Here is a 12,918-nt window from a genome sequence, read left to right as displayed (position 1 = left end):
ACATCATTTCACTTTGACAAACAATTCACTTTCGAATATTAGTTTCCTCTTTTATTGTCACTGTACTTCAAATACACGTTGTACTGTCTGGTGCTAGGATGACGGAACACAGGAATGGGTTGGCCAGAGAGGTTGTGGAGTCTTTGTCCTTGGAGATATTCAGAAGCCACCTGGACGTGGACCTGGGCAACTGGCTCTAGGTGGCTCTGCTTGAGCAGGGAGGTTAGACAGGATGACCTTCAGAGGTCCCTTCTCACCTCAACCACTCTGCTTCTGCGATATCCATGTAAACCAGCTAATGGATTGGTAAACTTAAGTGCTTCATAGAAAAATTTTGCTACTATTTTGTAATGAATTTTCACTTCAAGTACAGGAACTCAATGGCTTGTGTAACCGTTTCTGTTTTCTCCCCCCCACCAGTGCTGACTTGAAGCTCTTGGAAGAAGCAACAATCTCAGTCTGCAAGTCTTTAGGTGAGAAGTTGTGACATCTTAGCTTTTTTTTCCACGTTCTTGATCAGAAAAATTAAGAAACAGCATTCATGTGCACACCTGTGTCTTCAGTATACTTAATTCTGCTTGTACGTGTTCCGCTAGTAAGATTGAAGTGGTGTAAAGAGCGTGTATATATACATCTCAAATTTTTAGAGACTTTGTAGAACTTGAAATGACTGAAAGGTTTAAAACAAATAACTCCATCCCTGCTACCTCATCTTCCCTCTGCCCTCTAAGGTGATCAGTAAGGGAAAAGAATTAAGCAGAGGACGAGAGGAAAGGATAGTATATATGTGATCAATGACGTTTCAAGAAGGTAAAAGCTAATTGTGAAATCCTGCCCGGTTTTCTGACACGAGACTTGTGCTGTAGACAAGTCTTGGCAAGGCAGCGGTATGAGCGTCCCACTTGGGATATTTTAAATCTCGGGCGAAAAGTATGTTTAAAGAGCAATTATGGAGTCATAAAGCATGTACTGGAGAATCTTAAAAGAAGAACAGACAGACGTAGAAGTAGTTAAGACAATGCAATTTTTGGTTTCATTCTGTGTATTGTTTGAACTAAATAGTGTCAACTTATGCATGCTATATAATCATACCTTATTTTTCCTCATTTAGTTGAGAAGAATCCTCGAACAGGAAACCTTGGGTCATTGATTAAAGTCTTTCTTTCTAGAACCAAAGAGTTAAAAATTTCAGCAGAATGTCAGAAGTAAGTACCTGGGAAAAAGCTGTGTGTGCCATTTTCATTTTTTAAATGTTCCTTTTGCCACTAGCTCTTGAGTTTTTTGGCTTGCTAATTAAAATAATCACAGACCAAACTGTAGAATTCTCTTAAATTGTTGTTTGAAACAGAACATGTATCTAGTACTTTTCCAAACACAGAAGATTAAGTGTAATAAATAGATTTCTGTGGAAAAAGACATGTTTATGTTCATCCTGTGCCTTACAGAAACATGTTTGTGTACCAGTGCTGTAACATCTGGTTCCTACTGGTTTAGAGCTGTTTAAAAATCGCCTGGCCTTTTTCGCTAAACCTTAATGCATGAACCAGTATTTTTATCTTGGGAATATTTTAAATCGGGTTGCATTTGAACGTGAACTTCTATATGAAGATGTTGCTTTCAAATTATACCGTGTAACCGCCGTTGGATTTTCTTGCCCCTTTCAGCAGTAGAAAGAGCTCCAAGAGGTTACGCGTGCAGCACTGTGTAGTTTTTGCAGGAAGCTTTTTGTAATTGTAAACGTTCCCCCACCCCCATGGACAAATGTCCAACTCTCACCAGATCTGGGGCTTCAAAAAGGAAGATTTTTCTTCTTAATGCCCCCTTGCTCCCAGGGCTGCCCTCAACCTTTTTGCTTACATCTCAAGAAAGAAGTTATTCCTGCCTGGGTAGCTCCTGCTGCTTCAATCCAAAAATACCTTCAAAATACAGCTTCAAGCGCGAGCTTGACTCTGCCATTGTATGGGCTTCCCGGCAGTTGCTTATTGGGACTCCAGAAAACCTAAGGAAGCTATATTTTTTTCCCTTGCATTCAGAAAGCTTGGAAAATATCTGTGTTTTGCGTAGAAAAATCTTGCTACATTGTGCTCCCGAAGTCCGTAAATGCCTGTGGTCGTCCGAAGGCTATTTGGCTGGGAAAATTGCTAAGGTTCAGGGATACAGAGTAGCTTTCGTATGGAAGCCGTAGGAAACTCCCAAATGTTTGGGTGGTGTGAATCCATGGTATCTAGAAGCCTTTAGAACTGTGCTAAGCCATCTGGCGAGCTCTCCAAAGAGTGGTACTTCTGGCAGGTGTGGTGTTTTTATGGGTACAAACGTAGCTAGGAATAAGACCGTATTCTCCTGGGGGAAGAAAAAATATTTTAAATGCGTTTCCAGTTTGTTTGCTGTAGCATCAAATGAAGATTCCTGGCTTAAGCACTTTAGCTTTCCCTTGCCTTCACCTGTAGGGAACCCCTCGGTCTACTCTGGCGTACGTTTTCCTGTAGGTTTTGATGCGTGGTCGCAGGTTAAGCGTTACTGATTCCTGTTTGTTTCTGCTCCTTTTCTAGTCACCTCTTCATTTGGCAGGCTCACAATGCCCTGTTTATCATTTGCTGTTTGCTGAAAGTGTTCATCAGTCGGATGTCAGAGGAGGAGCTGCAACTTCATTTTACTTACGAAGAGAAAGCACCAGGCTCCTACGGTAGGTACACACGAGCGCTAGTGAAATAAATACCCCACAAGAAACTAAAAAGTTCTGATGTTTGTAGACATGATGGTGGGGACATAGTTTAGTGGTGAACTTGGTAGTGTCCGGTTAATGGTTGGACTCAATGATCTTAAGGGTCTTTTCCAACCTAAATTATTCTATGATTCTAGACTAAGAATCCCAAACTTTGCTTTAAAACTACAAATGAGGTACCCATGAGGTTACACGCAACGTAGTTACTGTTCAGGACAACCTGTGAGATTGGAAGTGTGTAGTCAACAGTAAAACTGACTGACTTCCTTTGGGGTCTGAAGTAATTCGGTGTGAACCATCTTCCTTTATATCATACATGTGAAAGAAAGCACCTTCAAAGTGTGATGAGAGCTTTTAATAACATATTGACTGTCGCCTTCTGCAAGAATTAAATGTTTCTTAAGAAGAAGTTGGTGTGTTACAGGTTCTTAGAGCAAAACAGACCTCTTTTGGAGCAGGGTTTAAGTTCTTTGCTTTATTTTTTCTTTAAAGATTTGTCTTTAAGTTAACCATAGTCATTTATTTACAAACTTAATTTGACATTATTTTTTTAAAAATCATTGCGCAGAAGTGTTGTTGCAGACCTGCCTTAGCTTTAGTCATTTTTATACAGTCTGAAAGGTGATCCCCTACAGAAGAGGAGAGTAGAATTGGGGTGAAGCTGACCACGTACTACTGCAGAAACGGTCATGTTGCAATTGTTTGGTGTTTCTTTTCACACATTTCATAAGCCGGCAGCAGCCAGGGGGTGGAATTAATGCAATTTGTAAGAATCTAGTGAGGGAAGATGACAGCACTGTGGTTAGGACTGATCCGTTGAAAAGGCAACAGCTAAAATTTGATTTTGTCAGTAGTTTATACAAGAGTACAGGAAAAGTCAAAGAATTTAGGCATAATGTTCAAAAAGAAGTGCATCTCCAGGAAATGCAGCGTGTATTACACAAGATGAAAGATGGCAGGGAAGACGCTCAAATAATCTAGCTCTTCTTTCTGCTATCCAGTGCTTCTTTTTGAATGAACGTGCCCAAAATCGACTTGATTACAGGCAAAAGAAAGTCATAACACTGCCACAGATCTTTGTGTGGTGCCGTATCAAGATGCTCTTTTCGAACACATGATGGATAATGCCGGCACATGATTTGCTTTGTTGTAAAGATACTGTTATAATTGCCTGTGGTTTATTGCATAGAGCCAAAAGTGGTCTGGCAAAAAGGTCTGGTATCGGAACACGAATATATAGTACGAGTGGATTGTTGGAAGAACGACCGAAAGGATCCAAAAGTGGATTTTCCTCAACAGTCAGTCAGGACATGTGTTGGGAATGCCTAATTAGCTGCTCGCTCATTGAATAGGGAAAACTGCCCATTTAAAAATCTGTTTAACTCCTTGGCGTCTGGGGAAAACCAGGCTTCCGGTGCCAAAAGATGAAGTGCTACGTGTTGAAACGGTTTAATTGTGTTTAAACGGGGATGAGTAATCTCCAAGAATGCAGTCAGCTATCCCATGCGTTAGAGACTAACACCGGCTTGTAATGAGCTGTCATTGCAGACTGCCGGCGGGGAGGGCGGGTTTATATAAAAAAATTGCCCACCTCTTGCTTCGGTGACGTAGCGTTGCACAGTAGAACGGCTGGAAAAGCCGAGATGTTTTGTTAGTTGGAACCCCCGCGATCTTTATTCCTTGCGCTGGGAATTCCTTGGGGCGCGGTCTGAAAAGTGATTCTTCTCGCTGGGGCAGATCCGTGTTTATACCGCGTCTAGTAGCACTTGACTGTAATTCACGGTGACGTTTATTAGCGATAATTTTGTGCGCCTTGATGGCAAATGTACTTCGCAATTATCTTTGAGCAGATTGTTCGCTGGATGGTCTTGATTAGGAAGGTAATTGCGTGTGGTCTGCTGGGGAGAGCAGGGGATGGAGGAGGAAACCAGCTTCTCCTCTTCCTCCTCGGCTCTCCCTCGGCTCCAGTCTGCTGCTGCTTTCCACTCAGATTTCCACTCGGAGACGGCTCTTGGGACCTTCTTCAAGGTGTTGAGGTTCATAACATGCTGTGTTTACACAACCATCTTTTTTCTTTTTTTTTTTTTTTCTCCTAACAAATCTTCACGTAGGATTTTTTAAATATATAGAGAGTATGGTAATTAAAAGCTGTAGGAAGGCATTCATTTTTACTTAGCTATAGGAAAAGTGAAGGATCATTGATGGAGGGCAATAAAATGCTGTTGCGTTAGGGCCTATAAAGTGAGCAGAAAAAGATGAAATGTTTTTTGTGTGTATTTTCATGGTTTTCTGGGCATTTTCATAATTAAGTCAAGCGCAGCTTGAATTTTTACTCTTTGGAAACTAGAGCACACCTTGCTATTGTGAAGTTTACACAGATGTATTAGTACTTTTGCTAAAGTTTTACGTGCTTAACGCTATCTTTGGTGAGCGTGCTTTATAAAAATTAAGTTTTAGTTGTCCTTTCTGTCTTTATTTCCCAGAGCTTGATATTATTTTGCTATTTTCCAATTGCCAGCATGATGGAGCAAACCTTATACAATACATTATTATATTAATTATATAAATAAATAAAGCTTGTATATAGGTAAAGGCCTTAATGTGGGGTCTGAATTTTGAAATACCGTTTGTGTACTTTTGTAATAAATAGCTGGTGAGTAGTTGCTGTAAAAAAAACAGTACAACCTCTTTCTTCTATGATTTTTTTCATGTGCGCCTTGTTCAGTCTAAAGGGTGACTGTTCTTTTCAGGACCATCTTAAATCACCGTGTGGAGGTGTTTGTTTCCCTCTTTAAACTACGAACATCGCTTTTTTCCCCCGTTCTAATTGGGGAATATATCCTAGTACCATGTTCTCCGAGTTTAAATACAGCACCTGGGAACTCAGCGTGCGTAACTGCGCCATATTCACTATGTCAGGCAGAAATGTAGTGTACGATGGTAGTGATGGATGGAAAATAACCTCGTCGCTGGCTACTCAGTAATATGTCTTGTGTTTTAATAGGTTATATGTGACATAGCCACTATTGTTTAGTTGTAATTTTTTATAATTGTCTTATCTGGAAGAATTCTCCTCCCAGATTTTGCAATTAATGTGCTTTTTCACTCTTTCTGAAGGTCCCACGTGTGCTTTTCCCTGCTAGTCTGTGTTTTAAACTGAGAAGAAAGCTCCGCAGTTGGGCTTTGTGCCATAAAAAAAGGTTTTTCTTCAAAAAAGAAAAACCTTTATCGAGGTTTTTCCTTTTGCAAAAAGGGCCAAGAAGTTGTAGCCTAACGTTATGAACAAATTGCACGTGATCAAGTCCCTGCTACAGCACTGTTTATTGATTTCCGTAGAGAATAGTTGGGCTATTAGTAGAAGTTTGTTCCTTTTGACAGTTTTCAGGTGTTTCTTTAGCCCAGGAAGCGCAACCTTTGCCTTGTCGTTCATAATTGGGAATTTGCGCACAACTTTGGAGGATATTGCACAGCGCTGATTGTAGGAAAATCCTTATAGAAACTGAAACCACGTGCTTTAAGATTCAACTAAAAAATCCTGATATTGGCAAATCCCAAATTGGACTTGGCGTATGCTGATCAGAAGCTGGAGTTAGTCTTACTAACACGGATCGCTCATCTTTTGGTGAGGTTTCTGCTGTCTGTATCCCATAACTTCTGCACGGTTTTTAACCGTATTGCGATTCAGAGGTGTAAGAGATGGGCATATGCTGTGTATTATATTCTAAATTAAACCATCAATTCATTTAACCCATTCCCTGACCTGTAGTAGGAAACTTCATTCGTTCCTATAAAGAAGTTTTTATCCCAAGGCTGCTAAGGGCTGTATTTGGTGTATTATCACAAATAAAGGGACATAGAGGAGGGAATAAATAACAGTAAATTTACTGCAGCACTTAAATGATTTCACGAGTGTTCAGCTATCATGTAAAGGAAATGAGGGATGGCAATTAGTTTACGTACTCATTATTAACACTCTTAAGTGAAAGCTGGGAGCTTTTGAGCATCCTCAGGGCTGAAGATCAAACCACAAAACTCAAAGAAGCTTCAAGTCCGCTGCTTGTGGAATGAATTGAACGAAGGAGGCTTTAGATACTCTTCTACAAGTAATGAATGAATTTCATTACTGGTGTCCAGGTTCTGTCCTACCTGTAGGAGCAACAGTGCAGAAAACCAAGTAGCATCTAAGGTGAGGCTATGCCTTGCTACGCTGAATATTTTATTAACATTAGGCGCATCCAACAGCTCGGATCAGGTCGTGACAAGCACAGTAGATAGGTTCTTGAGAAGAAAGACTGTTTTACTGCCTACGTTAGACCCCGTGTCGTGGCCAAGGATGGAGCTGGGCTGGTTTTACTAGAAGTGGAGTCTCGTGGCATGTGTATTTTCCTCTGGATAAACCATTTTGCTTGTGTAGTGGCTGCTAATCCAGTGCCCGTGATGGGCATAGGTTTGAAAAAGTTAAACGCAAAGTATTATTTTTTTTTTATGTTAAAAAAAAAAAAAAAGCCCAACCAATCGCAGTTGCTTCTGCAGCAGGACAGAGTTTAGAAGACGCACCTCTGATTCCTCCCTCTGCAAATCTGCTCGAATTTTATCTGCACAGATTCACCCTTTACTTCTTTTCCCCAAGGCTTTACGCGCGTCTTTGATCCGAGTATGCAATCTAGTAATGTGAATGAGCATTGTGCGTATTCTCTTTATCCTGCCATTGAAAAAGGCATTGTTTATGAAAACACATAGTGTTCCGTGTTTATAGCTCGCTCTCACGTTATAGATTTGGCATGCGTCCGCCTCATTGTCTTGGCAAGATGAGAATTAAACAAGAATGCATGTGCCCCAATGAGGAAAAAGGATGCATTAATTATTGTAGCCGAATGACATTGATTACAGCAATTAAGCTTTTTTTTTTTTTAAAAAAAATAGTTGGAGAACAGAGCAGGAAAGACTAACATCTTCCATTCTACGTGATTGTGGTCACCTAGTGTTTTCTTGCTTTTATTTTAAATATAGCATGGGGGGAAAAGCCCACTTTGATATTCAGATAACATTATTCTCTCTTCAAACGAGTTGTGCGTATCGCACAGTGGAAGAAAAGGTATTCTTAAAATGCACGAAATACTTCTTTTTTTCATCCTTGTTTTTCTCTTCTCCCCTCAATCGTAAAGAGAAGAAACTTGAGACCTAATAGCAGTCTTGCTCTCTGAGTATTTTCTAAGTTCAAAAAACTAGGAAAATGTCACGTTCGGGTTCCTTTAGAATACTTTATCTGGGCTTTCTTATTGGCGGCGGTTTCTAAGGTTAAATACTCCTAACAGTTCTTGGTTTTTACTAACAGGAGCTACATTGTGTTACTCATGGGGGATTCTATATAAAGGAAACCACGTTTCCGTGATAAAAAACTGATTTCCTTTAGAATGTGCAGTTCACTAGGTGACAATTTTTAATGTGTTTTTAATAAACTGATTGTGGAAAGAAATAATTTGCCTTTATTGTGAATATTCCCTCTGGGGTGCTTCTTAAAATTGAGTTCTGGATTTAAGAACAGACTTGGCTTAAACAGAGTAACACCGTCATAACCCAGCTATAATGTTGTGTTTATGGCAGGGCCTATTTATTTGAAAATACAAAATAAACAAGCATTTGGGTAATTAATCGTTGTGCTGTAATGCCTATCAGGCAATGCAGAGGGAAAACTATGTCTGCTCTTGGGCCATTCAGCACTATAAACCTCTTGCTTTTCTTTGTGCTGGAGGTGTCTCTTTCTAATTTTATTTTGAAAGCAGAAAAAATCCTAATGAGCCAAGAGATTGATCATATTTATTTATTTTATTTTTTTAGTATTATATGACAAGTTCAAATGGTTTAATAAGCTTTTCCCTCAGTAAGTTTTGCAAGTCTTTTGTTACAGTTGCTCTTAAAAACTCAGTGCTAATGCAAAATACCACGGGTTTTATTGCTTAGAATAGTTGCGTTTCTTGAAAATTTAAATTTTAAAAGAATCTTTAATCATCCCGTGCATTTTGTCACATAGAGAGTAATTTCTGGGCACTTAAAATGCCCTTTGGAAATTCACGTGTCCTTACTTGTCGTTGAGATGTGTCAAACCTCTTCAATAAATAAATGTAGATTTATAAAAAAAAAATAATGTGTAGGTTTAATTGCTTAAGAGCAGCGGTGATGTGTATGCCAGGCTGCATTCCTTTGACGCCTCGCAGCTTAGAATATTGTTCAGGGTATGGTAGACAAATGAAACCGTGTTTTCTGTCTCTGTTTATTCTTTTCGTGGGATTAAAAAAAAGGGGTTGGGAAAACATGGGAATTTTGAGAGGAGACTTGAGCTCTGTGGACCCGTGAGAAGTCGCTAGTGATCAGTTCAACTGTTGGCAATAACACCATTTAATTTAACCTTAAGTAGGTAGTAAAGTAAGGCTTGATGTGCTTAATATTAGCATGTTCCTACAATGCCGACATCTCATTTAATTTATCCAATTGGTATTAGTTATTTGTTTTATATATAAAAAGGCTTAGCATCCGTATTTTCTCCGGTGATAATCCCGAGTGCCTTGTATTTCAGGAAAGAGTGCCATCTCCTTAAACAGGTAGAATTTCTCTTCCGGTGTTTGTTTCTTAATTAAAATATCGATCGTCTGGATCTGTGTGTTTAAATCTTTGCTTTCTTTTGATATTTAAAAATCCAGAAACCCTTTGGTATGCTTCTTTTCAGGAACAGAGTGTGAAGACCTCGTAGAAGAGTTGCTGTGCTGCCTCATCCAGCTCATCGTTGAAATTCCCCTCTTGTAAGTTGGCTTTTTTCTTAATTTTTTTTTAACTTCCTTGTGTAAGCTGAGCATTGGCGAGAATATAAAACTTACAGTGATGGGTTCATAATGTTTAAATATTTGTGTTTGAATGCTCCACGTGATGGTTCAGTACCGATAATGATAACCTGCTGCCGGTACCAGCCCTGAATATGCTATTGGAAGAAGTACGTGATCAGCATCTCACACCCACTTCAAACCATCGACAGGATTTATCCTGGTTTATTTTGTAGGAGCTTTGACGTTTGTTTACCTCTGTCGGCACACAGTCAGTCCATGCTGCCTTTTGGCTAGAAATGGTTGCGGGGAAGTGTACAGGGTGCAAACAAAAGTTCCTCTTCTGCAGTTGTGTGGGGTTTTGAACATGTGAATGTGCATTAAGTAAGTCATTATTTAATACTAATTGCCGAAATACTAGTGAATTGAAGAAGAGAAATGACTCAGTGGAATGTTTCTGTAGATCGCCAGGTTTGTTTACGTGGCTTTTTTCATGCATCTGCTGTACTTGAGATACGTTGATTCCACATCCCGTTGGGATACGTACCATGAAACATACTTCAGTATTATATGAAGGAGAACGTAGTTCGTTCTTTGGAAATAAAAACCTTTTTCCACACCTGTCCTGATAAATTTTAACTTCTTTTTTTTCCCCCCCAAGATAAACTTTACCAAAGATCACGTTAGTGGTATTTTTTGTGTTAAATTCTATTGCAGTTTGTGCCTAAAATGTAGCGCCCCCAGTTCACAGCTTTGTAAGTGTTTCAGATTATCTGTTATAGCGTAATAGATAATTTTGGCACTTCGTTTTTGTACTTCGGATTCTTCTTTTGGTTGGAAAGCTGACAAATTCGCAATAGCTTTTGAAACACTGTGCTCATTAAATACAACTCTGTCAACGTTACACGAGGGTTCGGGCTGGTAGCGTGTCATGAATTAGCGATATGATTTAGAGCGTCACTCCGCAAAGCTTGTCAGGGCTTCCTGGAACAGATATGCTTTTTGTTTGGGGCAGATTAGAGGAAGTACAAAGGGGTGAAAGGACTGCGATATATGGGCGAGTTCATAAATCCTGCAGGGTTTTATTTTTCTTTCTTGGAAGCGCCAATGCGTGTGTGGAGTCCGGTGTCATTTATTCTGTATTTCTGGCAGAAAAAGTTTAGGGGCGTCGTTGCTCTTAACCCTTTTCAACAACTGAACCTGTCGGTGTCTCTCTCTCTGGGTGAATGAGGTTGCTGGGAATGGAAGTTGCTGTTGAAAGCGCTTCGTTTACTATCTAATATAATGATAATAGTGGCTTATTAAAAAAGAAGTCGTCATAAAGCCCGTCTATAATCTAATGTTCAGCTATATTGAAAACATACTCACTTCTCGCGAGAGATGTGGAAGGTTTCTGGCTTTTTATGTCAAGTAAGTTGTCTTAGCTGAAATTTTCCTGCAGTAGCAGCTGCTGAATTGCTAGAAAGATACCAACACATGCAAAAGTGTCTATTATTGTCTTGTGTACCAGCGTAATAAATTTAACAATGTGCTAATGCCTTAACTAATGCTTTTATCCCTGTGTCATCGAAGGGGGAGTAGGGTAGGGGAAAGGAGATTCGGGAAAAACTTGCTTGCTCTAATACACAATCCAACTCTGTTCTTCATAAAGATGTTATAAGGCTGAGACATTTTTGCTTAATGTAATACTAATTATTTTTTTCAGGAGAATAATCAGGATTATTTTAGTCGTGAGTTTACTTTTTACTTCCCTTTCTCCCCCTGGTAAGATTTACGCTAGAAATTCTTTTCCTATTTCGTGTGAAGGGAGGAGTTAATTTCTGTCTTTAGCTGGAATAAATCAAGAAGACGACAAGCTGGGAATTTGGGGAAGGAACAGATCGAGTGGAATACGTGGAATATTCAAACCGGTCATGATTTTTCTAGCAGGACTTCGGATCACTTGCTAGAGGATAGGCAGCCCTGGCAGCATACAGGTGGCACTGCTAACAGAGCGTCTGTCTGTAAAACTGCTATTAAAGGTGAATTTTTGTTGTGTCAGGCCACTAAAATCTCCGTGCTGGGTCTGTCTTTGAAGCGTCATTGCGAACGGCGAGCTTTTTGCTAGGAGCATTCGATAGCCTTAACAGAGGATTGTCACAATTAGCGTGTCCCTTGGGTTCTGTAGCTGCGGTTTCACGCAGCAGTGGACACAGCTGGCACCTGTTGGCTAAATATATTGCTTCTCTGCACCCCAGTTTATGCTGCTTCTTCTCTCCTTCACTGAAAATACTAAGATTAGTTATTTTTAAAGCATGGAGGACCATCTCCATGCCCAAAATGCAGGAGCAGAGGTACCTGTGCAACAGTCCCGCGCTCTTTGCTTTTGAAATTGTCCTGAATCTCGCGTCAGATGCTTTTTGGTGAAAGCAGTACGCTTCGGAGGTACTACAATGTTCTTTTTCCCCTCTATCTGATTTCAGATGTGCTGTCTTAATTTTTATATTTTTTTCTTTTGTACACGTGTTACGGACAGCATTGCTGGGTGATGCTGTGTAGATGCTGTTAACGGAGTTGTGAGAAATGTGTGATTATAATATAGATCCTGTTATTCTTTGCTGTCGAGCGTCACGTTGCGAAGATGTGTAAGATGACAGGCACTGTTGGGAGCAGAGCTTCGGATCCCTGTCCGTGGCATTTTGCAGGCAGGTACATAATCTTTTAACCCGTATTCCCGAGTGACCAAAAGCAAGTGGGAGAGTTTGGGCTTGGCAGGGACGCTGAGTTCCTGAAGGCTCAAATCTTTCCTGAGCACAGGGCAGAGCTTGCTCACCTCTGAGCTTCCTCCACTGGAAGCCTTGGCAGAATGAGCTCCTGTCCACCTGCAAAATAAACTATGGACGTACTTGGAGAAGGCAGGTGGGCAATCCAGCTCTAAATTAATAAGGAAGGTGTGTGAGATGGGGAAGACGACAAGTGGCAAATCTGCAACCCGCCTCTCCGTATCCCTTGCTATGAAATATAACCGGAGAAGCAAAATGCGTTGATTTTTTGTTGGGAAAGGTTGTGGAGATGTGCAGCATAGCCTATCTAGGGGTGTCTCGGAGATCAATTTAAGAAACCTTGTCAAAGTTAGTTTGTATCGGGAAAGGTAAACGTGCTTTAAGGCAGTTAGATTAGATTCCGCATAGTTAAAGCAGGTTGTCAGTAGGTACCGTGGGACTCTGCAGCGTCGTGGCCCCGTATCTGAGAGTTATTAAAAAGGTCTTGAATTACCCTTTTGAAAACCATTGTACAAAACGCCAAGGAAAAAGGTTTCATGTTTAATTTCGAGACGTTTTATAGAAACTGCAGCATTATTGCTTTTCAAGAATTAGACTTGTGCAGCCCCTTGTGACGCTC

The 12,918-nt window shown here is 40.2% G+C and overlaps 1 protein-coding gene across 8 annotated transcripts in view; it reads left to right on the top strand.

Annotated features, from left to right (window-relative positions):
* The window catches only part of LOC128903096 (dymeclin), a 240,240-nt gene that overhangs the window by 26,080 nt on the left and 201,242 nt on the right, over positions 1 to 12,918 (top strand). For 5 of the 8 annotated variants that reach the window (XM_054186999.1, XM_054187002.1, XM_054187001.1 and 2 more), the window contains 4 exons: positions 421 to 473; positions 1,112 to 1,205; positions 2,550 to 2,683; positions 9,447 to 9,519. In XM_054186999.1, the coding sequence (XP_054042974.1) occupies positions 421 to 473; positions 1,112 to 1,205; positions 2,550 to 2,683; positions 9,447 to 9,519 (354 nt within the window). Of the gene's footprint in view, positions 1 to 420; positions 474 to 1,111; positions 1,206 to 2,549; positions 2,684 to 9,446; positions 9,520 to 12,918 lie in introns of those variants that run through there. The other 3 variants (XM_054187006.1, XM_054187007.1, XM_054187005.1) reach the window with 2 other exon arrangements.

This window comes from Rissa tridactyla, chromosome Z (genome assembly GCF_028500815.1).
Source record: "Rissa tridactyla isolate bRisTri1 chromosome Z, bRisTri1.patW.cur.20221130, whole genome shotgun sequence".
Classification (NCBI taxonomy): Eukaryota; Metazoa; Chordata; class Aves; order Charadriiformes; family Laridae; genus Rissa; species Rissa tridactyla.
The sequence above is the reverse complement of the archived record's forward strand: the minus strand, read 5'-3'. Positions and strand labels throughout refer to the sequence as shown.